This window comes from Boleophthalmus pectinirostris, unplaced genomic scaffold (genome assembly GCF_026225935.1).
Source record: "Boleophthalmus pectinirostris isolate CB_2022bp ecotype Guang Dong unplaced genomic scaffold, ASM2622593v1 HiC_scaffold_8, whole genome shotgun sequence".
In the NCBI taxonomy this organism is placed as follows: domain Eukaryota; kingdom Metazoa; phylum Chordata; class Actinopteri; order Gobiiformes; family Gobiidae; genus Boleophthalmus; species Boleophthalmus pectinirostris.
The window spans coordinates 40,201,156-40,225,208 of NW_026571515.1; the positions used below are offsets into that span (position 1 = coordinate 40,201,156).

The 24,053-nt window shown below is 40.1% G+C and overlaps 2 protein-coding genes across 3 annotated transcripts; both read right to left on the bottom strand.

Moving 5' to 3' along the window:
• Window positions 1-3,401: 3,401 nt before the first annotated feature.
• On the bottom strand, window positions 3,402-13,422 carry si:ch73-206d17.1 (tyrosine-protein kinase STYK1). Its single transcript, XM_020923949.2, has 10 exons — window positions 13,326-13,422; window positions 11,153-11,212; window positions 10,942-11,082; window positions 9,211-9,408; window positions 8,730-8,911; window positions 7,408-7,491; window positions 7,004-7,233; window positions 5,977-6,017; window positions 5,759-5,855; window positions 3,402-4,717 (listed from the first exon to the last, which is right to left on the bottom strand). Exons 2-10 carry the CDS (start codon window positions 11,205-11,207, stop codon window positions 4,546-4,548), a joined length of 1,200 nt encoding a protein of 399 aa, XP_020779608.2. The 5' UTR covers window positions 11,208-11,212; window positions 13,326-13,422; the 3' UTR covers window positions 3,402-4,545.
• A 3,897-nt stretch (window positions 13,423-17,319) lies between these two features.
• Window positions 17,320-22,147, bottom strand: LOC110159392 (uncharacterized). 2 transcript variants are annotated; one of them, XM_055165496.1, is made up of 5 exons: window positions 21,825-22,147; window positions 21,679-21,729; window positions 20,704-20,898; window positions 17,829-18,108; window positions 17,320-17,783 (listed from the first exon to the last, which is right to left on the bottom strand). In XM_055165496.1, exons 1-5 carry the CDS (start codon window positions 21,886-21,888, stop codon window positions 17,486-17,488), a joined length of 888 nt encoding a protein of 295 aa, XP_055021471.1. In that variant the 5' UTR covers window positions 21,889-22,147; the 3' UTR covers window positions 17,320-17,485. The 2 variants fall into 2 exon arrangements, with proteins under 2 accessions (XP_055021471.1, XP_020779599.2); XM_020923940.2 differs by having other exon boundaries at window positions 17,320-18,108; window positions 21,825-22,146.
• Window positions 22,148-24,053: the final 1,906 nt, after the last annotated feature.

The following is a 24,053-nucleotide window of genomic DNA, read 5'->3' on the forward strand; positions in this document are numbered from 1 at the left end:
GTCCGTACATGTAGCTCTCTGCACTCAGAAGGAGCGAGAAAACACAAACATTCGGTCAGTCTGCAATGTACCGAAGCACAAATGCGTATTTAACGATGACTTGTACAAGAAATTCCACGCTTTCCGTTGCGTCCGGGACAAGTGTGAGTCCATGTGCACAGTGTATGAAGCAGGAACATATGTTTCGGTGTCCAGTGGGAAAAAGTTTTGCCAGGTGAGAGTCGCTCAATGTCGATGACGAGTCCCCACCTCCCTCCCCCTGTACAGTGTCCTGGTTTTAACAAACGCAAATCTGGTCACACTAACCTGTATTCCATTGAGTCATGTCTATTAGTCCGACAGAAATCGACCGCATCAGCGCACAAGAGCTGTAGTTTTATCTTCGCTTAGTTTATGCAAATTAGCGATGCGGTTTTAACTTTTGTTTCTGTGAGAGTTGAACAAAACTGAATTAAACACATTATAATGTCAAACGGGCTGATGTGGCTCTAGAGTGTTTACGGTTTATATGTCGTAAAGTTTAATTTTTTTATGCAGATTAGTAGTGCAGATAGTAATAATAATGATGATCATTTTAATATAAAAATGTTAATGATTAATCGATAAACAATTGTTAATTCTTCTGATGATCGATTAAGAAAATTTCATCAAATGCCCATCCCTAGTCCTGCTTCCTCCTGCACCCGCAATGAGCTTTCAAAATGTGTCCCAAGCCGCACTGTTTTCGTCAGGTCCCACAGGAGTGCAATGCAGACAGCAGACATCACACAGCAGACAGACTTTGACCTCTAGAGCTGCTTATACAGTATATCTATAATCGGACAAGATGCATTTAGCAAAAAAAAGTGTTTTAAAAATCAGGTACAGGGCTTTTCACCATGTTTCCAACTTGGATTTCTACCACTTTGTAGAAATGAGCTGCAACTTGAGACAGTGTTTGAATTGTCATTTTCTAAGTGTTTATATTAGATCGTTTTTTAAGTTTGCTTCTGTTTTAAGAGGCATTACATTTTAAGTCCACTAAAAAAACTACTCGACCATCTTGGAAGAACTGGTGAAGCGTTGCATTTCCAACATTTAAGATCACCCATAGGAATATGATAGAGGTTTACTGTACTAGTGAATTGGCTGCCATCTAGTGGTTTTGTTTGATGTAGCAGGCTTTGTAAATACTCATTGCAATTTCTCAGCATCGCTTTTCACAGTTAAAAATATATTATGACACATCGTAAAGCTTTATGGGATATCCCCTTAGACAAACAAACACTAAAGCAAAGCCGGGATGTCCTCCGTCAAAACAATCTCCTCATTTCCAGTTCAAACATTCTGTAACATTAACTTTTTTTTCATACGCTTCTTCTGGTGTGTGAGAATGCTGCCAGGTGCTGATTATGTGTCTAAGGATATTATCTGTAAACTTTGCTACAGAGTTGTGAGTTAAAAGTGATGTCATTTCCGGGTTCAACCAGAAACTTCACAACTGGATAGGCTCTATTCACTCTTACTGGAAGGCATTTGGAAACATGCGGATGAGGACTTCCGGTGTAGTTCCGCACTGGGCATGTGATAAAACCGTGGATTCAGCAGCAGCATCGCCACAACCTGCCAAAGCTTTCCATGGGGGACAAGACTCTAATCACATCTAATTCACTCACATGCAGCTGGTTGTAACTGTTGATCTGCCGAACATAACGGACACTAGAGCACAACAGTACAATGACAATACAAACTAGACAAGTTATAATACACAAATTAATAGGCAATTTATAAAAGGAAAAAGAAAGAATACAGTGACATCTAGATGGAGATTGACAGGTGGATCAGTGCAGCGTCTGCAGTGATGTGGTCGCTGTATCAGATCGTTGTGGTGAAAAGAGAGCTGAGCCGAAAGGCAAAGCTCTCGATTTACCGTCAATCTGCATTCCTCCCCTCACCTATGGTCATGAGCTCTGGGTAATGACCAAAAGGACGAGATCATGGATACAAGCTGATGAAATGAGTTTCCCCCATAGGGTGGCTGGGCGCTCCCTTAGAGATAGAGTGAGGAGCTCAGTCACCTCAGCTGCTTCTCCAGAGAGGAGGAGCTGAGGTGGTTCAGACATCTGTTCTAATGCCTCTTGGGTGCCCCACTTGGGAGGTGTTCCAGGCATGTCCCACCGGAAGGAGGCCCCGGGGAAGACCCTGGACATGCTGGAGGGACTATGTCTCTTTGTTGGTCTGGGAGCACCATGGGGTCCCCCCGGAGGAGCTGGAGGAAGTGTCTGGGGTGAAGGAAGTCCAGGAATCCCTGTTTAGACTGCAGCCCCCACAACCTCAGCCTTCCTCGTACACTTTCTGTCACAGTTGTAATCATAGATCCTTATAAACTTGTTATCTTTAAACTACTGCAATCTCTTTTTAACGTGAGAGGAAATTTTTCTGGTTGGACCCAGAAGTCATTTAACATGTCTGTTGTCCTCTGTCTACTTGTCTGGTCCATAAGATCTTCATTCATCTGAAAAATAAGATCATTCCTATTTTTGGAGGCATTTTTTTAGTCACTGTTTGTATCTAAACAGAACACTGTGAGAGGCCAGTGAATGTATAAATCAGTTTTAAAGCTGTGTCATGTAACGTTTCCGATGGATAGTCTGCTATCTGATCATTTTCATGGACATGTTATTGTTTTGTCCAGAATATTCCACTGTATGGCATTAAACTTGTCTAGTAGTAGAGGATGCCACACACCTAATCCTACATTATTATGACATATAAAAAGGCACAATACAATCTTACATGTCATTTTGTCGATACTGAGCTGGATCTTCATCTGGAGATGTTACTGTTTTGCCTGGATTGTTCCACCATATGGCATTAAACTTGTCTCTCCATGGAAACAAGCAGGGCAAGTTTTAGGCAGATCTTTGGAGAAGCGAGCCCCCCACAATAAGAATAAGAATGCATGTTTTTCAAGGTGCTTTTAGCATTGGATAGAAGATAAATCCTCAGAAATGTTACATAGTGCAGCTTTAAACGCATTCTAAGTATGACCTACAGCAGCTTTCTGTGTGAATCTTCTATTTTCCTATTGTAAAGTGGCAGGTCTGTGTGCATGCTCAGAGCTACTACACTGGACAACACTGGACACTGTATTCATGTGTGGAGGAATCATGTACATATAAGTTTGTATATTTTGACAATAAAAGCATAAACACATTAATTGTATAATAGTGTTTATAACAATTTTGAGTGCAATATAATATAGGCTTATTGCTGAAGAAAATCTAGATCAGAAACAATAATATTTAAACAAAAGTGTAGAGCAGAATTATCCGCACAAATATTCTAAATGTACAGTACTGTAAATAAAAAAATATGAGCTGCAATAAATATACAACAGAATACAACATGTCAAGGGCCCATATTATGCTATTTTCTTTATTTATAATGTTACCTCTTCAAAAACATATCTGGAGCTGTGTTTTGCTTAACACACAAACCCTGTAGGTTTTGGCCAGAGTTCTTCTCTCTTCTCTCTCTGAAAACACTCTTGTGATGTCATGTGGTAACACAGGAAGTGCTCCACTGTGTTTTTAAACTCTTTACATCTTCACTTTTTTTGATCATTTCAGTCCTAGAATTTCCAGTCTCTACTGAACAAAGTGGAGGAGTTCAAGTATCTCGGGGTCTTGTTCACGAGTGAGGGGAGGATGGAGTGTGAGATTGACAGGTGGACAGATGTGGTCACTGTTTCGGACCGTTGTGGTGAAGAGGGAGCTAAGTCGAAAGGCAAAGCTCATGATTTACTGCTCAATCTACATTCCTACCCTCATGAGCTCTGGCTATGACCGAAAAGACAAGATAGCTTATACAAGCAGCTGAAATTAGTTTCCTCCGCAGGGTGGCTGGGCGCTCCCTTAGAGATAGGGTGAGGAGTTTGGAGTAGAGCAGTTGAAGTGGCTCAGGCATCTGTTCCAGATGCCTCCTGGACGCCTCACTCAGTAGGTGTTCTGGGCAGTTCCCACTGAAAGGAGGCCCCGGGGAAGACCCGGGACACACTGGGGGGACTATGTCTCTCGGCTGGCCTGGGAACGCCTCAGGATCCCCTGGAAGAGCTAGAGGAAGTGTCTGGGGTGAATGAAGTCCAGGAGTCCCTGTTTAGACTGCAGCCCCCACAACCTGGCCCCAGATAAGTGGAAGAAAATGGATCGGTGGATAAATGGATACTGAATAAAAGGTAGAAAGTAGCTGTTAACTTCAACACTACGACTACGTGACATCACAAGCAAACAAAACACAAACCAAACAACACAAAAAGGAGTTCAAACATGTCTTAAAGTTCATAGTCAGTTTTGTGTCATATAGGACCTTTAATTAGTTTGTTCACAATTCAACCTTCTACCACTCAAAATGTATCATAGTACAGAAAAATAATCATAATTTTCTCAGTAGTGCAAAACAAAAGTACCCACGATAAATATGAACTGACTATTGTTCCATCTATTGAGTACTGAACGATCAGTCGATATGGTAATTAGAACAGTGACAGGCCTATTAAAATAAGTGCTAAGTATTCAAGCCTGCGATGGTGCTGTATTGTATTTTGTCTATAGTATTGGGGACACAGATGGGTTGTGTGGAGGCCAGGTACTGCGAGGATTCCAGAAGTTTGATGATAGCAGAGAAGGCAGGTCTGTCCTTAAAGCTCCACATCCAGCAGTACTTCATTAAATCATACCTGCACAGAAATATACAACGCTGGTCAAAAGCTTTAGAACACCCTCATTTTTTCTGTTATTTGTTGCAGTTCAAGTCCAATGAAGAGCTTGAAATGGTACAAAGGTAAGAACTGAAAAGCCAGAGGTTAAAAAAACGATAAGAGATAACAAAACACAAGTCCAAGCTCTGCCAAAACTACCTCAGGAAAAAAGAACAGGATGGTAAACTTGAAAACCTGGAGTGTCCAGCAGCACAGTGTCCAGACTTAAAGCCCATGGAGCTGGTTTGGGATGAACTGGACAGAAGAGTGAAGCAACCTACAAGTGCCACACATTTATGGAAACTTCTGCAACAGACTTGGGAAGAACTTTCTGAACGATATTTGATTTGTATTGTAAAAAGAACGAGCCACGAGTGTGTTCAGCTGTTCTATCTGCCAAAGGTGGACACACACATCAATCAAAAGTTTAGAATACATTTTGGTCAACAGTAAACAGTAAAAAACTGTAAAAAGTGTAGTGTTCTAAAACTTTTGACCTGTAGTGTAGGTTATACTGAAGAAAATGTGTGAAATATACAAATTACAGATGTAGCAATACAAAAAAATGTTACACTAAAATTATATTATTATATATTGGAAAGAAGGTCCATACTTGTTGTTTATTTGTTAATATTTATACTTAGTATACTTAGTACTATTCAAATAAATAGATGATATGATAAAATCGGCATACTGTACCATATTTTGGTTTAAATAATAATTTCTCAGTTTTATAAGAAATGCTCAGAGATCAATTGTAATCACTTTAAATCAGAAATTAAAAAAATTGCAACAGGTTTTACTTATTGTCACGTTCTTAAATTTTAAGATTAGAAGACTTGTTTTATGATAGCTGGAGTGAAACAGCACAAAGGATCATGGTCTCTGTAGTTCATTTTAAACTCATTTTACGCACACAGTGGCTTGTTTTATTGTGTTTTGTGAGACATTTTCTATGCCAATATCAGTGTATACTATACTGTCATAACTGCGGTATTTGTTTTGTCTTTGTGAACTCACAGAGAAGCTCCACAGTTGCTGGGCCTCTTCATCCGATATGACCTCTGCAGTTTAGGCAACACAGACACAGGATCCAGCTCAGGGTATGGAGGAGCGCCTGGGAGAGATGGGATATTATCATTGTAAACACGAGTACAGCTTATACTATTTACTCTATATTGTTTTATAGACATGGCATGAACACTTATAAACATCATCTGCACTGTTCTATGTCTTACCTAATGTGACCATTTCATACAGTAAGATTCCAAATGACCAGCTGCAAGCAAAACCAGAAGAGAAACAAGAAATCAGCATCTGATATAGTATGTACAAGATTCAAATTAATAGCATTGTTGAAAATTTTAACCTCATTATTAAGAGTGTAACTATATCCAAGTCTCATGATACAATATCATCACGGTATGAACCTCATGGTACAATATTTATTGTGATATTGTGGGAAAGCTCATGATATGGTGCGCAGGCTCACGATTAGGAATGTAACAATATCCAAATCTCTCTGTACGATATTTATTGCAATATTTTGTGGACAAAACTATTAATATGCTACTTTTTTCTCTTAAAATGCCTTGACAAGATTTAATCTAAGGAACGAAGACTTAAAAGTGTTAGAACTGTTATTTCTTCATGTAGTCTGCACTGAAATGAAGCAAAGGATCATGGTCTATGTAGTTTCCTCTGTCTTTTTTTAGCTAAGGCTGCACCATAACTTTTCAATTAAGCAAAGAGACTTATAATTTGATATATTGTGATGATCCACAATATTACTGTGAGAACTTAGACAATACGATATCACGATATGTCAGTTATTGTTACATCCCTACTCATTATTTACCTCAGCAAAATATTACATTGATAACAATTGTAAACAAGATATCTGTTAATCAATACTAGTATTTCAGGGTGCGCTGACACTTATGTACACACACACACACACACACACACACACACACGCTACATCAAAAGTGAGACTAATTCTATTCACCCTGGGCTCAACTAGGACTGGACAGGACCAAACTAGGTTTTAAATCCTGCACCAAATCAGGACTTCACTTCTGGATTTGTTTGAATCATTTCAGTGCTTAAATTGATTTCACTTTGTCGTATCAGTTAGCATCATGTTGAAGAGTCATGCTGCTATCCATTCATTTGAGCATGCTTCACTCCCCAGAGCTACCAGCAGAGTGCGCCACACACCCAATCCTCCATCATTATGTCTAAGAAGGCACAATACACTCTTACACATCACTTCGGTCGATACTGAGCTGCATCATGATCCTTTCGGGGGCCTGCCATTTTAGTGGTACGTGAGTTGTTCTGATCGCTGACTCTTCCCTCTTCATTGACTCCGCCCTCCTCGCCCTGAAGGCCCCACCCAGTCCCGACACACGCGCTGAGAGGCCCGGCCCGAGGAGGATGTTCCGGGCTGCCACATCTCCATGAACCAGCCTGTGCTCAGACATCAGGTAGTCCTACAGAAAGGGAGGGCATTATACATAGGAACGTCTGAGGTAAGTACAATAAATAATTATTCCCCACAAAACATCTGTGGATTAAGTATTTCCCATCAACAAATATCATTAACTACTGCATATTAGAGTGAAGTTTGAGAAACACAAAAATGTGTCCATGCTTGGCAGACTCACCAGACCAGCTGCCACCTGCTTCGCCACCACAAACACAGACCTCTCTGTGAAGTCCTGCGATGGGTCACTCAGGGTTACATTGTTCTGTGAACAAAATGTACCATTTATTTGCTCCACTTGGTGGGGGCAAACCTATTTTACAGCCATAGTTGCCCAGGGGCAGACTTGTGGCTGCCAGTCTCAGTATTTCTAACAGCCACGCAAACATACAAAGCATTTTGCAACCTTTTTTTTTTATTATGTCTCACGTAAATCATCACATTTATACAGCGCTTTTCTACCTTCAAGACACTCAAAGCACTTTACCTCAGGAACCAGAACCACTCACCCACTCACACACACATAATACACCAGTGTACGCGCAGACAAGGGGGGTGAAGTATGTTGCACAAGCACACAACAACAGCATTCATCTGTGGGAGCTGGGACTGAAGTCAAGAGTGAGATTTGAACACTAAACTCTGCATCAGAGAATGAGCTACTGTTCTACTTAACAACCCAACAGAACTTATATGTGACAGACAGTGTTGGGGAGTAACAGATTACATGTACCGGAGTTACGTAATCAGAGTACAAATTATGAGTAACTGTATTCAGTTACAGTTACTGTTTCAGTGAGTGGTAATTAGATTACTTTGTTGAAATAAATGGATTACACGGCGGTATTTTACTGTTTTCACATTTTAAGCTATATCCCCCTTTTTTTTCTTTCTTTTTTTTTCCCTGTAATTCCACTCATTGCAGAAACTAAACCAGGATTAAACCATGACTAAACCACGACTAAAACCAGGTCTAAACTAGATCTAAACCAGGTCTAAAACCAGGTCTAAACCAGGTCTAGACCAGGACTAAACCACGACTAAACCAGGTCTAAACCAGGACTAAACTAGATCTAAACTAGATCTAAACCAGGTCTAAAACCAGGTCTAAACCAGGTCTAGACCAGGACTAAACCAGGTCTAAACCAGGACTAAAACCAGGTCTAAACCAGGACTAAAACAGGATTTAACAGGACTAAATCATGCTGTGTGGACCGTGTCTCCTCCTCTTCTATCAATAATATTTTTAATTTGGTTCAGTAAAGTCTGAGCTTTTTTATTTTCTTTTAGCAGACAAAATATCTTATGTGAAGATTTCCTCGTCTTTGTTTCTCTACAGCAAATCAAGTAATCCAAAGTATTCAGATTACGTTACTCACTTTAAGTAATTTAATGGATTCCGTTACAAACTACATTTTGGTGTATGTAATCTGTAATCTGTAGGGGAATACATTTTAAAAGTCACCTTCTCAACACTGGTGACAGACTTGTATGTGTGTTTACATTTCTGAGCGTCCAGAGGAAGTGCAGCAGGTTACCAGGACTGCTCTGCTCCAGGATCAGGTACATGGGCACACGAGACGTTTGACACAACAACATCTGCACCACGTTCTGATGTCTGCACACGCGGGAGTGGAACAATACCAGATCCACAAACTCACCAGAGTCAGATTTGTCTGGGCCATCTGCACACAAACACGTAGTAACATCACCAGCATCCAAGAAAAGTAATTTACTAAAAGATTTATGGAGATTACTTCTAAAATACAGGTCTAATGGGTCATATACCCTTGTCTTGTATAAGCTGCAGTAACAGTAACGCATTTACTAACAGAAATTTTGCAGCACTCCAGGCTCACATGGGTTAGTCATTCATGTCCTCCATTAATCATGTCAAATACAACTTTTAAAAGGCTAAAGATGAGAGAGATCCATTATAACATTAAAAGCTCAGGGTCAGTTTTACATTCTATATTCACAGCACCTGTATAAGACTTGACCACCACAGGCTGAGAGCGGCCGTCCTTCCTCTTCAGTGTCCCTTTACAGATGGGCCCGTAGTATCCAGCCTCCCAGAACTCCGCCCCCTCCAGTGAGCAGTCCGCAGGCATCTCCCACTGACCCAGAGCCACATGCACTTTGGGAGGTCTGCTCAGATCTGCACGTACCTCCATTCTCTGGCCTAGGACAACACAGTACGGACAACCACACACAACTATTTATATCTGGCCTATTCAAAAGAGACATGTTGCTTCATTGTGGCTTGTCAAATTAGGGAATAGGGATACATTGGTGTTTGAGGTTATATAATTTAGTTTTTTACATTCAAGCAATCACAGGAATGGGTAAAATGAGTCTGGTGAAGATCTAAGGACTGAAAGCTGCACTGTATATCTTTTCTGGTGGAGGGAACATCATCTGCTTGTCTCTATTGCTTTGCCTTGAACAGGGGTCCTCAAACTAAGGCCTGCGGGTCGACTCTGGGCTGTCATGCCCCTTTGACCGGCCCCCCAGCCCCTCTGCCCCCACCACTTAAACTGGCCTTATGAGGCAATCCTCAAAAATGGTCATTCTCTATTTTTTTTATTACATTTTGGCAAATAATAACATGTCTGCATCTTGTATTTTGCTGATGTTTTCAATGAAAAACGATATTCATATGAAGTATTTCTATTTCTATTTAAATAATTATATGATGTATTTACTTTTGCTGCTGACAAGATCAAGATCAAACATTGACAGTCAACGCTTGCACAGAGTTCTGTAGGGCAGTTATGGACAGAGTACTGTACTGCAGAATACTGTAGTGCAGAGTACTGTAGTGCAGAGTACTGTACTGCAGAATACTGTACTGCAGAGAACTGTAGTACAGTTAAAGACAGTAAAATGGCTTGTGTTAAAGTACGAAAAGTTGACAGAGAGTGCCGAGTTTTCCAGAGAGCTGGCAAGTTTACTTATTATATATATATATATATATATATATATATAATATATATATATATATATATATATATAAAATGTATTATTAATATTATTATTGTTAATATCAACAAGCCTACCTACAATTTGTAATTTTTCACTCTCCTTTGCCAGTGTCAATCACCAGATGTTTCTTACCTTAACAGTTTCTTACCTTTGATCTTATTGTTATTAGAAATTAAATACATGGAATATCTGTGATATTTCAAATTAAAATAAAGGGTGAAGTACTTAATACTTTTGCAAACCACTAGTAACAATAAACAAATATGTGCCAGGAATAATGTGCTGATAGAGTACTGTGGATGGCTGTGCCAGTGAAGCCTGCTGGTGGTCATTTTGGTCTGGGTTATACAATTCTGTTATACAGTGTATGCGACCCCAGCGCCCATCACAGTCAGGAGCGATAATGTGGCCCCCAATGAAAAAAGTTTGATGGCCCTTGGCCTTGAATGTTCCACAATACGGTATAAGACGTGTCCTTCTTCGTGGAGACAAGCAGGTGATGGCATCAGGACAGGGTGCAGTTCAGACCTCTGAAGACGTGACCCCACTCACAGAAGAATACATGTGTTTGTAAGTATTTTTAACTCGTAAATGCCAAGAAACAAACATTTACTCCAGACAATTTAGACAATTTACTCCAGTTATACGTTTTAGCACCAAACATTGTAACTTTATAGGCACAAACATTTTATTTACGCTCTTAAAACGCAGAACTTGTAAATACATGTACCTGTAAATTGTCCTAGTGTCCTTTGTTGTCTTTTCTTATTCTTATACAGACTGTAGAAAATGAGCAGCACCACTAGAAATGTACTTGAAGCCAGAAGAGAAGGGATAATTATGACGGCAAATTTACCAGACGACTCGGCATCTGAGACAAAGAGGTACATAATTTTAAAAAAACAACTTATGGTACCATTTACATTTTGGCCCCAACGCACCAGTCAGACAGAAGATAGAAGAGAAGCTGTTGTTACACACTGAGCTCACATCCATAGCAGCTAAAAGAACAATTACAAAATCACAGTGATGTCTGTAGATCATTTGTAATTCAAATGGAAAAACAAGAAAAGGTCATGAGAGTTAAACAAAGTCCAAATGCAAAAAAAATAACTGAAATTCAAAATAGTATTCTGATAAATTATAATAATCTATGTTATATATATATATATATTGTGTTTCGTTTCATTCATACATTTTTAACACACAAACCCTGCACATTTAAGCTGAGCTCTTCTCTCAAACAAAAAACACACTTCCACTTTGTGATGTCATGTCGTAATACAGGAAATGCTTTCACCCTCAGTAGATTCATTAGATAATTTCAGCCCTAGAATTGCCTCTGCCTTATCTCTCCTCAACTAAAGGTAAAAAAAATTGCTGTTAACCTAAAACTACCACTTCATGACATCACAAGGTGGAATAGAGCATTTTGAACTTTGGAGATCTAGACAGATTAATAATAAAGGGATGCTCAAACTCCAGATGTGGTTTTGAGGAGGTAACGTAATACAGGAACGTTAATCATTTTCTTATTATAACAACTTAATATTTGTGTTTTTCTATTTTCTTCTATTATATCTGATTAGCTGAGTAATTTGCTCTAAAAATGGTCAGTTATTTGTGACATAAAGCAGAGATTAGCGTAAAGCAGAGGTGGGACCAAGTATTTGTTTTACAATTCTCAAGTAAGTTTCAAGTCTTTGACCTCAAGTCCGAGTTAAGGCCCAAGTCAAATACAGGCAAGTCCAAGTCAAGTCTCGAGACACTGGCCCATAAGTCCTAGTCAAGTCCAAGTCAATTCCAAGTCGTCTGCTTCAAGTCATTTCAAGTCTTTAAACCAAAGAACCAAATATACCTTAGATTTTTGCAATTTATATGACTTTTCAGCTAGTCAGGCTGGCACCACCTAGTGCCTCTGCTCAGTTTCATTTCTTTCCAGCAACCAGGTCAGAAATCGGAATAAACTAGACAGTTCGCAAAAAAATCCCAGAAGTGCAAGTTCAGGCACTAGCCTGAGACATACATTCTGTGTTGGCAATGATTTCCAAGATCAAGGATTTAAAGCCAGAACAAAGAGAATGTTTGGTGAATTTTATCAAGGGGAAAGACGTTATTGTCTTTCTTCCCACGGGTTTTGGGAAAAGCTTAATATACCAGTTAACCCTGTTAGCGGCGCATTATATACGTCACGACCAAATAGCAGCGATTGTTTAAATGATAAAAAGTACCTGCCTACTGTCGAGCGAACGAAATCTAACACTGCAAGGTCAGACATTTTCCACAAAGTGAAACCGGCTGATGAATCAGTCTACTTTTCAGCTCAATTACACTTAAAATAAATCATAGTATATTTATATATGAGTATTTACAGTATATAAGAGTTGTAGAAATTATTTTAGTTATTTTTTCCTTTTGAAATGTTTTGACAAGATCTTAGTGTGAATCATTACGGTCAGAATAGAAAGAACTCAGATTTAAAAGTGTTTCTCAAGTCACAGGCCTCAAGTCTGAGTCAAGTCCTTAGTCACTGACCATCAAGTCCAAGTCAAGTCCCAAGTCTTTGTCCATTTTTATCAAGTCAAGTCTCAAGTCCTTAAAATAGTGACTTGAGTCTGACTTGAGTTCATGTCACGACCTGCAAGTCCCCACCTCTGATGTAAAGCAGAATGTTATTGCATCTGAACATAATATAGGCTAAGAGGTAAACGAATGTAGGTCAACAATGCTCAACTCATAACTGTCATTCCGTCTTCAGATCTTATTCACTTTTTTGCAAATAAATAGGGCAACCAGATATTCAAAATCAAAAACTGGGACACGAGTGCATAATTAAAGAAGATTGTTCTGTACTCAGCTCATTCATGACAGAACATGAGCCAGTATAGTCACATTTTCTTTGTGTTTTGGTCATTTTTAAGTCACTATTTTGTATTTTACTTTAGCAAGTGACAATTAATGCCTCTGTTTACTGTTGGCAAGGATCAAATTGTTCAAAATAGAGACACTTGGGACATTTCTTGTTTAAAACTTGGACAAATTACTGATTTTGTATAATAATTTTGTATAAACCTTGCAGATAAAGATTAAAGGCGATAAAACTGTTTTTCCTACCTGGCACCCAAAATGTCTCTTCTTTCCGTATGAAAACATTTTTATATGAGTGAAATCTCGCTCGGTCTGATGTAATTTTCCGAATGATCAGCTGCTGCAAATTCTTGGTTATGAGGACGCTGGCTCGAGTCAATCATTAACATATGTCCTCTAAGGTAAAGAGCAAGTGCAGCCCTCTCACTGCCCTCTCATTCAAGTGGAGGCCTACGAGTTCATGTTCAGGTTAATATGAGACATTTCCTTATTTCATTGAGTAAATCAGAAAAAATGCATGGAACAGCACTCATATTCCTAGAAAGAATTTGACCTGTTTTTACTGTGATGAGTGAACTACTGCGTCCAAATAATTGTGGATCAATAAAGTTTGTGTAAGTGCAAGTCTAAGTCTGTTAGTTCTGGATTTGGGCAGCTGGAACATGCTCTAAAGTAGTGAGTGGGTTAAGCAATATTGATTCTATTGCACTTTACAGATTATTTTTAGTATGTTTTAGGCCTTGTAAATGATTGGAAAACACATTTATACACACACTTTTTTCACAGCTAAAATCAGAAAGTTCTCTAGAGAGTTCATAACTAAATGAATATTTTTCTAAACTAAATATTTTTTGACAAAGCAAAAGGTGGATATTTTGATTATTTGAATATAATAAATAAATGTATATAGTTATAGTTAGAGTTATTGCACTTCCTTTGCTACACAATGCTGTAATAAATAAATAAATAAATGAATAAATAAAATAAAAAAAAAAAAACACTGAATAAGTGGGTGTGTCCAAAGTTTTGATTGGTACTGTAGCCTTTAGCCTATATCAGAAAATTTTAACTCGGCCAAACAAGATAGGCTACTTTATTCGAGCTATTGAGTGTAGTGTCCAAGAAGCCACCACAAGAGGGCAGGACTGAGCTACACATGACAAACGTGGCCAAAAAATGAACGTCTTCAGGCCTTTGTGTCAGGACTATTAATGTGAATAAAATGTTCCTACTTAAAAACATTCCAGGTGACACTATAATACAGGGAATGTTGTAATTATGTTGCAGAATGTATGTGGTTTACTTATATTTATATTCTGCTTACAATTGTACTTCTACTATGGTTCACACAAACTTAATGCTTTAAAGGCTTGTCCATCCATCCACTTTCTTCCGCTTATCTGGGGCCCAGACTTCTTTCACCCCAGACACTTCCTCCAGCTCTTCCAGGGGGTGTTCCCAGGCCAGCCCAGAGACATAGTCCCTCCAGCGTCTCCTCGGTCTTCCTCGGGGTCTCCTACTGAACACCTCCTGAGGAAAGCGTCCAGGAGGCATCCGGAACAGCTGCCTGAATCACCTCAGCTGCTCCTCTCGACGTGGAGGAGCAGCGGCTCTACTCTGGGCTCCTCCCATATGACTGAGCTCCTCGCCCTATGTCTAAGGGAGCTCCCAAACACCCTGTGGAGGAAACCAATTTCGATCGTTTGTATCCGCGCTCTTGTTCTTTCGGTCATTACCCAGAGCTCATGACCATAGGTGAGGGGACAAACGTAGATTTATGGTAAATCAAGAGCTTTGTCTTTCGGCTCAGCTCCCTCTTCATCATAATGGTCCGATACAGTGACCGCATCACTGCCGACGCAGCACCGATCCGCCTGTCAATCTCATGCTCCTAAAGGGCTTGTTATTTATGTTATTTTCTGTCAATCAATGTTATAATGTAACTTTTTCATCACAAACAGACCTGGAGTTGTGTTTTGTTTCATTCACACATGTTTAACGCACAAACTCTGCAGATTTAGGCTGAGTTCTTCTCTCAAATGAAAAACACTCTATTCCACCTTGTGATGTCATCTGGTAGGACAGGTAGTTCTCCATTTTTCTTTTTATGTATTGATTTATTTATTAGAATGATTTGGTACATTTCAGCCCTGGAACTGCCAATCTCTACTGAACAAAAGGTAAAAGGAGCTGTTAACTTGAAAACTACAGTTACGTGACATCACAAGGTGGTACGGAGCATTTTGAGCTTTAAAGATGTAGACAGACTAATAATGCAGGATTACTCACACATGTGTGAATGAAACTAACTCAACTCCAGGTGTGTTTTTGAGGCGGTAACAGCATTTTAACATGACTTAAAGCTCACAAGAGTCACTTTTGCACAGACCCTGTAAAGACACACCTTTATTTTGTCCGTGCTCATAATTGAAAAAAAAAAAAAAGTGTAGTGTTTGTTCCAAAAGTTACGCCCTAAGATCAAACAATGTAAATTCTTGTCCCATGAGGTTCATTTGGTCTTCTGATAATTTATGTTATTATTTTCTTTTTCCAGACCTGCAGATGGCGCTGTCGTCCTGTGTCCACCGGTAGGAAGGCAGCTCCAAAACCTTTTTTAAAAAATTATTATTATTATTACAAAAACATAACAACAAGACAAAACAACACATGTATATACAGAATAAGGTGCAGATTGGATTGTTGTTGCATCAATGCAAAGTCCACTTCACAGTTATGGCAGGAGTGAGGTATGGAAAATGTACATATACATTCATACACATAAACATACATAAACATACATAAACATACATACATACTGCAATATGGGGGTGGTTTGCAAATTAACATACAGGGGAGCAGAAGGAATGAAACCAAAACTAAACAACAAAATAACAAAACAAAACTGAATAATGTCATAATTTATATAAAGCTATACTATATTTTTTATTATTAGATTATAGATTTTTTTTTTTTGGACCTGTTTTATCGTTTGAAAGTATTGTTGGATTTCGATATTATATTGATGAATATTTGGTTTATTTTGAGCCCATTTGGTTTTGTGTATGTGATATTTTGCCAGCATAATGAGAGTCTAGATGAGGAATCCAAGGTCTTTGGGGATGGAGGGGCTGGTGAAATAGAACAGGACGTCTCTCTCCTGGAGGCCGATCGGGTGTTTGGTTTTGGTTTGGGTGAGAACAGCTCCAAAACCTGTTTAAATCAGCTGACTGGACACTTTACAGAAACATGGCCAGTTTGAGAAGTGAACATTCAGAGAGTAGACCAGATGTTCTTATAAAACTAAAACAAGTACTGTATAGAGTGGTGAGAATTGGTGGTGGTGTTTTTATGGGTTCCGGCACACACAGGAATCAAAGGGAAAAAAATGAAACTGATGAACAAGCAAAGAAATCTAGAAATCATTGAAGAGAAATGAAGTAAAATGGAGGTAAAAATCTATAATTAAACAGAAGATAAAGGAAAAGTGGCAAAAAGAATGGAATATGGAGAGGAGAGGTCATCGGTACCATAAAAATTCAGAAAAAAGTGGAAGCAATGAGCAATTCACTGGGAAATAGGAAAATGTAAATACTAATTTCAATGTTAGGATTCAGACTCAGGATTAAACTACTAAACTCTCTACATAAAATAGGAAAACATAATAACGGGCACTGAAGAAACAATAGAACATGTATTTATGGAATGTAGGGAATATACAAGGGAAAGAAATAAAATGAAGAAAGGGATCGAAGACCTAAAAATGAAAGTTGATTTGGTAGAATTATTACAACAGCAGCCAGGGAATAATAGTTTCAAAGTTTTTTTTAAGTTTCTCAGGGATATAAATTTGATTAACAGAGTTTGATTTATCATTTTGCTTTAGCTATCATTTGATCATTGTTGTTATTAATAATATTATCTATTTATTTATGTATTTATTCATTTATTTTATATTTCAGTTCACACTCCTTATCAGTTGGTGGTGGTAATGCACCAGTAGTTGTTTGCCAATACCACCAATAAAACCTTACAAGCAGAAGAAGAAGAAGAAAAAGAAGATGAAGTCACAACAAAGTCACGTGACCGCTCTGAGGAAGACCTCTAGTCAGCAGACCAAACTTTCAGGTATGAAAACAAACTCTTGGTCCGTAAAAAGAACTTAATAACATAATGTAAATACTTAATTAGCTCTCTTAAGACAATTAACACCGGCTATACCAGCAGCCTCTCCAGACATTCATCATCATCAGAAAGGCTTTTATTGACATGGTACAAGGTTTACAAATGAGCATTGAGCTAAGAAAGAGCACAATAACAGCAGGATATTTAACATTACATCACAGTGGGTCATATATATGGGTCAAAGCCTGAGAGTGGCCTGTACAGTTTTAATGCCAGTGTGGTCTTCAGGTGGTCAGATGTGAGACCATCACGGCAGAGACCTTCATGAAGCAGCAGAAACACAGCAGAAAAACCAGGGTGTGCGCCGCAAACACATACACCAGAGTGTGGGTCCAGAAGGCAAACAGGTACAGAGAGCGGTGACAGTAGAGCCCCGAGCTGACCTCTGCTGACCGCCCCCCACCAGAGGCCCCTGTGTGACTCGAACTGGCCCGTGCTGAGAGCCCTGAGTGTGTGGGAGTCCATGAGTTTGTGGGCGCTGGACCAGATCTGACCGCTGCAGAAGGCCCTGAGCGTCTGGACCTCGGACCAGATCTGACTGCTGCAGAAGGCCCTGAGCGTCTGGACCTCGGACCAGATCTGACTGCTGCAGAAGGCCCTGAGTGTGTGAGTCCTGGACCAGAGCTGACCGCTGTAGAGGGCCCCGAGTGTGTGGGTCCCAGACTAGAAGTGACTGCTGTAGAGGGCCCTGCGTGTGTGGGTCTTGGACCAGAAGTGACCGTTGTAGAGGGCCCTGCGTGTGTGGGGGTCCATGAGTGTGTGGGCCCTGGACCAGAAGTGACCAGTGTTTTGGATGTGGAGTTGTCCGTGTACTGCGGTGGGTACACTGAGTAGATGACGTAGCTCCCTGGGATGAAAAATACAAGTTAAACATTTTCATATCACATTTCACAGACAGAAGTGTTCTAAGAGCTTCTGTGTAGTGCTGGAAAGAGTCCTGAATATTTCTACAATTACATGGCAGAAAATGCAAGTACAGCTGCTAAATGTAAATGTAAAAGTTATATGTTGGTTGACCGATATTTGCCCTTTTTAGCGTGTTGCTATTGGCTTTAAATCTCCAGCACAGGCCAATATTTTGTTTTAGTCAAGCTGCTGCCTAAAAAATCCACATAAAGCTTTATCAGAACACTGCAACAGTGTGCAAATAGATAACTGCAAAAAATGTGACTGCATGCTCTCTTATAGGCTTATGGTAAAAAGGGCTGTGGGTGACTTTGTAGTATATTTAAAAGAGTCAATCAAAGAATCAAAATTGGCCCTGGATATTGCCCCAAAATATCGGGTTTATTAGCTTCCAGTTTCTATGGATTCTAAACGTGGCCATACCAGCTTGTCCAAGCCTGATCCCATCAGATCTCAGAAGCTCAGCAGGGTCAGACCTGGTCAGGAGACACTGGGAAAATCAGGTGCCACAGGGGTGCGCCAGTCACAAAAACTGTTGTTGTGTCCTTAGTAGGGGTGTGATGATATCCAAGTCTCACGATACGATATATCTCACAGTTCACGGTATGAACCTCACGGTACAATATTTATTGAGATATTTTGTGGAAAAACTGTTAATATGCTACTTTTTTCTCTTAAAATGCCTTGACAAGACTTAATGCAAAGAACTAAGACTTAAAAGTGCTATTATTTCTTCATGTAGTCTGCACTAAAATGGAGCAAAGGATCATGGTCTATGTAGTTCCCTCTGTCTTTTTAAGATATTGCTGCACCATAACTCTTCATTTAAGCAAAGAGACTTGTAATTCGATATATTGTGATGGTTCACGATATTATTGATATTAACTTTGACGATACGATATCACGATATTTCAGTTATTGTTACATCCCTAGTCCTTAGGCAAGGCACTTTACCCACATTGCCTAGTGTGAATGTGATGTGTGAGTGATAGTGGTGGTCGGAGGGGCTGATGACGCAGTTTGGCAGCCTTGCTTCTGTCAGTCTGCCCTAGAGCAGCTGTGGCTACAATAGCAGCTTACCACAACAGTGTGGAGTGAGTGAACAATAAACTGTAAAGAGCTTTGGGTGTCTTGAAAGGCACTATATAAATGCAATGATTAACTAGTTTAAAAAATAATTCAATAATTGGCATCTCAATGAAAAAACCCATAGTGGTCAATCTCTCTCTCTCTTTTTTTTAACCATAGTTTTAATAGAATTTTGTGGTGTTTTCTACAAAATTTGTTGAATAAACAATCTGCATTTTCTCTGAGCTCTGTCCAGTCAGGGCAGGTGTTGCAGTGCCATCACATGTGTCATATTATATTAGGAATAGGAATTTATTAACAGACAAAATAGTGAAATAAAACACCCAGGATCATGTAGAACGGATCTCTATATCCTCCCTCTGTTCATCCAGTCTCTATATCCTCCCTCTGTTCATTCACTCTCTATATCCTCCCTCTGTTCATTCACTCTCTATATCCTCCCTCTGTTCATTCACTCTCTATATCCTCCCTCTGTTCATTCAGTCTCTATATCCTCCCTCTGTTCATTCAGTCTCTATATCCTCCCTCTGTTCATTCAGTCTCTATATCCTCCCTCTGTTCATTCAGTCTCTATATCCTCCCTCTGTTCATTCAGTCTCTATATCCTCCCTCTGTTCATTCAGTCTCTATATCCTCCCTCTGTTCATTCAGTCTCTATATCCTCCCTCTGTTCATTCAGTCTCATCTCTCTGTTCATCTCTATATCCTCCCTCTGTTCATTCACTCTCTATATCCTCCCTCTGTTCATTCAGTCTCTATATCCTCCCTCTGTTCATTCAGTCTCTATATCCTCCCTCTGTTCATCAGTCTCTATATCCTCCCTCTGTTCATTCACTCTCTATATCCTCCCTCTGCTCATCCAGTCTATGCTCGATTAAACCTGTTCACCTGTTTTGTTTCTTCCAGTATTTTTTGAGACCTATGTGCAGGGGCCTTGGTTTAGATAACATGAAATGACCGAGCTTTATTATTTTATTGTTACACATGTTATGATGTGGTTTAACCTTAAAGTGAATAAAAGTTTTTGTTTGTTTTTTTCAAAGACTAATACATCTAACTCTAACTTCTAACTTGTGTATAGAAGTAACATTTACTTTCTCAGTTCAAGGCAATTGGTTTCTATGGTTTTACCAAGTAAGGTTAACTTCCTCTTAAAGTAAAAGTTACTACATATTTCAGATTTGAGGAACTGACTGATTAGTTGGCACAGCTTCACAACATGACTTCTGTGAATGAAAACTAAAGTAAACTTAATTTGTTGTGCCTAGTTAGATGAAAGAGGAATTTACTGAACACTACACTGAGGAATTACAGTCCACTTTAGTCAAGACTTTCAAGGCAATTGGTTTCCTAGGTTTTTTCAGGTAAGGTTAACTTATTAGATTTGCACAAAAATCTGTTTAGTTTCAGGCGCGTACGACTTTCCACCCCTGGATGATGTACTAACCATAAAGGAACCAGGCGAGGAAGACCAGGCCCAGGCAGAGCATGCACAGGGTCCACAGGGAGCTGCGGTGTCGGTCTGGACACAGCAGAGGAGGGAGGGCCAGAAGACTGATGAACAACAAGGTCCCCACTCCACTGACCATCAGGTACACCGGCAGGGCAGGTGCCACCGGACAGGAGCTCACGTACACCGCACCTGTACACAAGGGCCAGAGCAGGGCTGAGACTGGACTCAACAAGGACTAAACCAGGACTGACGTAACACTAAACCCAGGACTGAACCAAAACTGAACCAGGACTAAATGAGGACTAAACCAGCACTGACATAACATGAGGACTGAACCGTGACTAAATGAGGATTAAACCAGGGCTGAAACAAGATTCAATCCAGGATTGAACCAGGACTGAACTGGGACTAAACCAGGACTGAAACAAAACTAATCCAGAACTGAACCAGGACTGAATGGGGATTAAATGAGGGCTAAACTAGGACTGAAACAAGACTAAAGCCACAACTGAACCAGGACTGAACCGGGTCTAAATGAGGACTGAACCGGGACTGAACCGGGACTAAATGAGGACTAAACCAAGACTGACATAACACTAAGTCTAGGACTGAACCGGGACTGAACTGGGACTAAACCAGGACTGAAACAAGACTAATCAAGTACTGAACCAGGACTGAACTGGGACTAAATGAGGACTAAACCATGACTGAAAAAAGATTAAATCCAGGACTGAACCAGGACTGAACTGGGACTAAACCAGGACTGAAACAAGACTCATCCAGGACTGAACCAGGACTGAATGGGGACTAAACCAGGACTGAAACAAGACTAAACCAGGACTGAGCCAGCCCATGAACACTGCACCTGAACACAAGAGGCCAGAGCAGGACTAAACCAGGACTGAAACACTGCACATCTGCTGAAATAACAGTTGTGCAAATTCCATTCAGAAGAACGGTTTGACTCACCCATCACAATCTGAACCATGGGGAAAGAACAAACCACGAGTATGGTGCAACCTGAGGGACAAAAAGCACAATCTCTCACACTTTGACAAATGGCAGACAATTATTATTATTATCAAGCAATTATAGAGACTTTTTTTTTCTCTCACCTGTTACAAACAGCCCCGCTCTGAGCAGAGTGGCCAGGCAGTTGTCCTGGGCGGTGGGAGCCATTTTAGGAGTCCCCTGTCCACTGTCCCCTCGGCCTACTGTCTCTCTGTCCTATCCTTCCTCTGTCCTCTCTGTCCTCTCCTCTCTCCTCTGTGTGTACCGTCTCCTCTTTCTGCTCACCTCCTCTTTTTCTCAGTCCTCTCCTCCATGTCCCCTCTCCTGTCTCTCTCTGTCCTCTCCTCTGTGCCTCCTGTCCTCTCTGTATCTGAGCACATATCCTGTCTTTCGGGTGTCTTTCTCGTCTCTCAGAGCAGTGGTGTAACTGAGGACTTTCCATACTTGTGCAGACTTGTGAGGAGAAAAACACACACACACACAAACATGTAGTAAACCACAGATAAAGTGTAACAGACTATTGGCAAACACATTTTAAAGGTGTGGCTGTACTTTCTCACATGAAGACAGAAGTGACTCTCACTCAGGGTTGCGTCATGGTCTCATCAGCTTAGTAATATCTATCTTCACACATTTAGATGGCTGTAGAGCAGGAGCTACACTAGCTCTCCAAGAAACTCGGTCTTGGTAAGAACTTGGTCTTAAAACAGAAATAAGCCACCTAAATGAGCAGTAAAAGTGAAAACTTAAATCTTAAAATCAGTTCTTTCAAATCTGTGACATGTTAATGCCAAATGAACCATCTCACACTCTAAGGAACTCACGGACCGACCTCCTGCTGGTGTCCAGAGTCAGGACTAAATACGGGGAGTCAGAGTTTCAGATTCATGCAGCCTGGAAAAAAAAAAACCTGGAACAGTCTTCCTGAACATGCTAGACACACCTCTGCTCTGACTCTGTTTAAATCTAGCCTCAAAACAGTTCTGTTTCGCTGCACATGACATTTTTCATTCCTCACTCTTCTCTCTCATTTAATGTCTCTCTCTTTAATTTTGATGATGATTTATATTTTGATTTATTTGTATTGTGATTTTCATGTATTTCTTTTTCTGTAAAGCACTATGAATTACTTTGTGTATGAATTGTGCTTTACAAATAAACATGCATTGCGTATGTGTGCATTGTGTTACCATGGTAACTACTGAACATACATTCACAGACTTTTATGGTGAAATGTATGACTTCCTTTTTTATGAATGCAGTACAGAATTACTAAGCTAAAATGCATGCAAAAACACACACATCAGAAATGTTACATGCCACTGTAAAGTGTCACTTAGCCTTTTGCTATTGCCTTTAGTACATGTTGTAATGTTGTAATGTTTCTGTTTATGTTTCAGAGTGAGGCAGCCTGATGGGGACTAAGCTTTCTGACAGTGAGCCATTCAGGGCCAGTGTGGCGGTGAGGGCCATGGGGAGATGCAAGCTGCAAACTCTGAGTGTGACCAGGTTCAAACAGATGCTGCAGGAGTACCCCTACTGGGCCCAAGTATTTTCCTGTGACCTCCAGCGCTCACATAGAATGAACTCATCTGAGGTATTCATATTAAAAAGTCACATTCATATGACGGAAATGAAACTTTTCTCACAACCAGTCAGCCAGTTACCGCTGGACCAAAAGGACATACAACTTTAATAACATCCTGCAGGTGCTGAGGACCCTGTTTGACGGCTGGGTGAGCATCATGTATGATCGGACCAACTCTGTGGGGTCTTCCCTCGTGCTCTTCAAAATATCCACAGGTGACAACTGGAACAGCATTCTCAAGGACAGGGAGTGCCCAGTGACTCCCACTGTATGGACTACTACATGTGAACGGCTCCGCTCTGCTTCAGAGTTTGTGATTGTGATTGTGGTGCAGTTTGTCCTGGTCAATCTCATTGTAGCCATCATCATGCAAGCGATGAAGGAGTGCACGGGTGCGAGAGGGCATGGGCAGGAGCATCCACGGACAAGCCCAGATGCTCCAGAAGTGGCCCATCTGAACAGCATTATGATATATTCATATCATCATGTCTCTCCCCCCAGTATGTGTGAGTTTACTTCATGCTGTCAACAGGAGTAGCTCTCTAACATTTTTGTTTTGTAGTAGTACCTCTCTGGGGGGATGGTTGAGACCCCTGCTTTACACCAGAATACCAAACATTGATGTTTATTCTTATTTAAGTGCGATGGAAATGTATCACTATTTATGCTGTTAAGAAAATATTCTTATTATGTCTTAGTGTAAATGCATTTGGTCCGTGTCAGAAACAGAGTGGTCTTTAACATG

What these genes read in the sequence shown, in the direction of transcription:
- si:ch73-206d17.1 (XM_020923949.2), bottom strand. Translation starts at nt 11,207, where the DNA reads ATGGATGTGAGCTCAGTGTGTAACAACAGCTTCTCTTCTATCTTCTGT. An exon ending in TCCTCTGGACGCTCAGAAAT is followed by an intron (nt 7,492 to 8,729) that starts GTAAACACACAT and finishes TTTTGTTCACAG; the next exon opens with AACAATGTAACCCTGAGTGA. An exon ending in GTATGAAATGGTCACATTAG is followed by an intron (nt 5,856 to 5,976) that starts GTAAGACATAGA and finishes CATCTCTCCCAG; the next exon opens with GCGCTCCTCCATACCCTGAG.
- LOC110159392 (XM_020923940.2), bottom strand. Translation starts at nt 21,888, where the DNA reads ATGGCTCCCACCGCCCAGGACAACTGCCTGGCCACTCTGCTCAGAGCG. An exon ending in AGCGGGGCTGTTTGTAACAG is followed by an intron (nt 21,730 to 21,824) that starts GTGAGAGAAAAA and finishes TTTGTCCCTCAG; the next exon opens with GTTGCACCATACTCGTGGTT. An exon ending in CCTCGCCTGGTTCCTTTATG is followed by an intron (nt 18,109 to 20,703) that starts GTTAGTACATCA and finishes TTTTCATCCCAG; the next exon opens with GGAGCTACGTCATCTACTCA.